This window comes from Naegleria gruberi (genome assembly GCF_000004985.1).
Source record: "Naegleria gruberi genomic scaffold NAEGRscaffold_298, whole genome shotgun sequence".
Lineage (NCBI taxonomy): Eukaryota > Heterolobosea > Eutetramitea > Acrasida > Naegleriidae > Naegleria > Naegleria gruberi.
This window is the reverse complement of record NW_003163075.1, coordinates 5,711-8,042: the sequence shown is the minus strand read 5'-3', so window position 1 is coordinate 8,042 and position 2,332 is coordinate 5,711. Positions and strand designations below refer to the sequence as shown.

The 2,332-nt window shown below is 35.7% G+C and overlaps 2 protein-coding genes across 2 annotated transcripts; both read right to left on the bottom strand.

The window, feature by feature from the left end:
* Nucleotides 1–68: 68 nt before the first annotated feature.
* NAEGRDRAFT_54817 (uncharacterized protein) lies at nt 69–1,196 on the bottom strand (the record flags this gene model as incomplete). The annotated part of the gene is made up of 1 exon (XM_002668339.1): nt 69–1,196. One exon carries the CDS (start codon nt 1,194–1,196, stop codon nt 69–71), a length of 1,128 nt encoding a protein of 375 aa, XP_002668385.1.
* Nucleotides 1,197–1,326: 130 nt separating this feature from the next.
* Nucleotides 1,327–1,851, bottom strand: NAEGRDRAFT_76701 (uncharacterized protein; the record flags this gene model as incomplete). Its single annotated transcript, XM_002668338.1, has 1 exon — nt 1,327–1,851. One exon carries the CDS (start codon nt 1,849–1,851, stop codon nt 1,327–1,329), a length of 525 nt encoding a protein of 174 aa, XP_002668384.1.
* Nucleotides 1,852–2,332: the final 481 nt, after the last annotated feature.

Here is a 2,332-nt window from a genome sequence, read left to right as displayed (position 1 = left end):
TTTGGGGAGATTTGCCACTTTTTCCAAACTGTTGTAATCTTCCTCCTTGGAAGGAGGGAGTGGAAGAGTCATTCTGACTTATCCTTATCTTTTCCTTGGAATTTACCACCGTTTCCTTGACCCTTATTGTTTTTCTTTTGAAACGGTTTCTTCTTAGAATACTTCTTGGTAATTCCCTTTGGACCTTGTTGCTGCTTGGTTGCTTTGTAGTAATGATATGTTGTTCTAATATTATGAAGTTCACTTTCGGCAGCAGTTTCGAAACTATTAGTAGAAATGTATCTGTTAAGGAATTCTCTACCAACATCGAAAGTGGAAACTTGTAAACCTTCTTTAAGGAAGAGGGCTTCAACTTTGCAAATCATTCTACAAAGTTCTGTAATCTCTGTCATGACTGTAAAATCAAGTGGAGAATTCAATGCATATTCCAACAATTCAATTTTGATTTGAGTTAACTCTACTAGTTTAGAATAACCAATACTGTTAATCTCATCCAATCTAATGTCTGGGGCAAACTTGGAAATCACATCCTTGTATTTAAGGAGCAAATATTGAATTCTTCTCTTGGTCTCCTCTTGTTTACGGTCTTTAAGTATCTCGGAGGATACTGCAGATAGTAATAAATCATCTCCAATAGATGAAGGAACATTGTAAGAACTTCTAAGGTCTCTATAAGTTTGACGTAACCAAACTTCTGGAGATATAGCTTCTGGATTAACAAAATCATCATCTGATTCTTCTTCTCTCTCCTGAACTTTCTTAGTAAGTTCAGAGATATTTCCTGTTACGGTTCTCAAAACTCCAATCATTTCTTGCATTTGGGCTTTGATCGCCATGATATCATGTTCAGATGAACTACTGGCAAAACTATCTCTACCTGAATTGGAAGAAGACGAATTGTTTGACGAAGAGGGTGCAGTTGAAGAACTATCCAACAAAGTTGAATTGCTTAGCAACGAACTGGAAACAACAGTTGAAATACCATCATCTAAGGCACTGTTAGATGATGAAACTGAAGTAGATTGTTTGCGCTTATTTCTATTAGCTACAGGTGACATGGCCTTTAACTTTCTAAGCTTCTTAGCAGCTTGTTGTTTTCTTGCTTTCACTGGTGTTGTGGGGTATTCTACTTCAACTGCTGGGAGATCTTCATCAGATGAAGAGGAGTCAATATCTTGAGGCTTCTTAGCGACCATAGTATGACAATTTTTTTGAGCATACTTTCTATTATTAGTTTATTCAATTGTTGTTTTCAAGAAACACTACTTTATCTCAGTAAACTTCGATAAGAACATGTTTCTTAAAAGAAAACCAACAATAAATAAACTAATGGATATTGTCCCGAGAAAGGAGAGTAGTAGACAAGTGGCGAGCTGCAAGAGCTTCTTGTCTTTGATAAGGTTGTAAAGATTTCACATCCTTATGTCTAGTCCCCATAATAATATCCTGAGTGGGAATTCCCTTGATAATACTCTCAGTAGTTGCACCAATACGTAAACTGTGACCAGAAACAGTGATTTCTGAATCAACATAGAACATAGCATTCTTGATAAGTTGAGAAACATCTTCAGTGTTGAAGAAAATATTGTCCTGCAATGAAAACAATGGTGAATCTGCTTTTTTGAAATGCTGTACAGTGTCCATGTAATCAAAAAGCAATTTCACTGGACACACTGAAGGATTTTCAAGATGCTTGTCAATAGTAATCGGCTTTTCTAGTAGAAAGAAATCTGTTTTGTGACCACTGAGATCTAATTTGATGTTACCATTTCTAAGCTTTGTAACATAACCCCACTTGAGTCTAGCTAATTCACCTGGTCTAGCGAAAAGTCTGAAACCAATGACTAACATGGCACTAGTGAGTTTGAAAATGAAAGGATCATAATGATCTTTTCTCTGAATGAAACCTTCAATATGATGATAGAAAATTAACAATACTGTATCAGAATACTTTCCAAATCTATCCAATTAGCCAAAGAAGGAAGTATTGTCATTTCATATTCTTTTACCTTTAGCATTCTTCTTCTCCTCCTGTATTGCTCAACCTAATCAAAGTATTATCATATCTTTGCATTCTCTCGACATCTTTGGTTGAATCAACTCGTTTAGCAGGATGTCCATTCAAAAATTGTGCTTCCGAGAGCAATTTTCTCATCTCTCGCCAATATCTTCTCAACCACATTCTATCCGATAATGCATCCCTTCCAACAACATCATCCCCAATTCTCGATATGACACCAAGTTATCAAGGATGAACAAAATATTTTCAAAATCTAAAAAAAACTACAAATCTCATTCTGCAATTTTAAACAGAGAAAATGTCCACTACAGC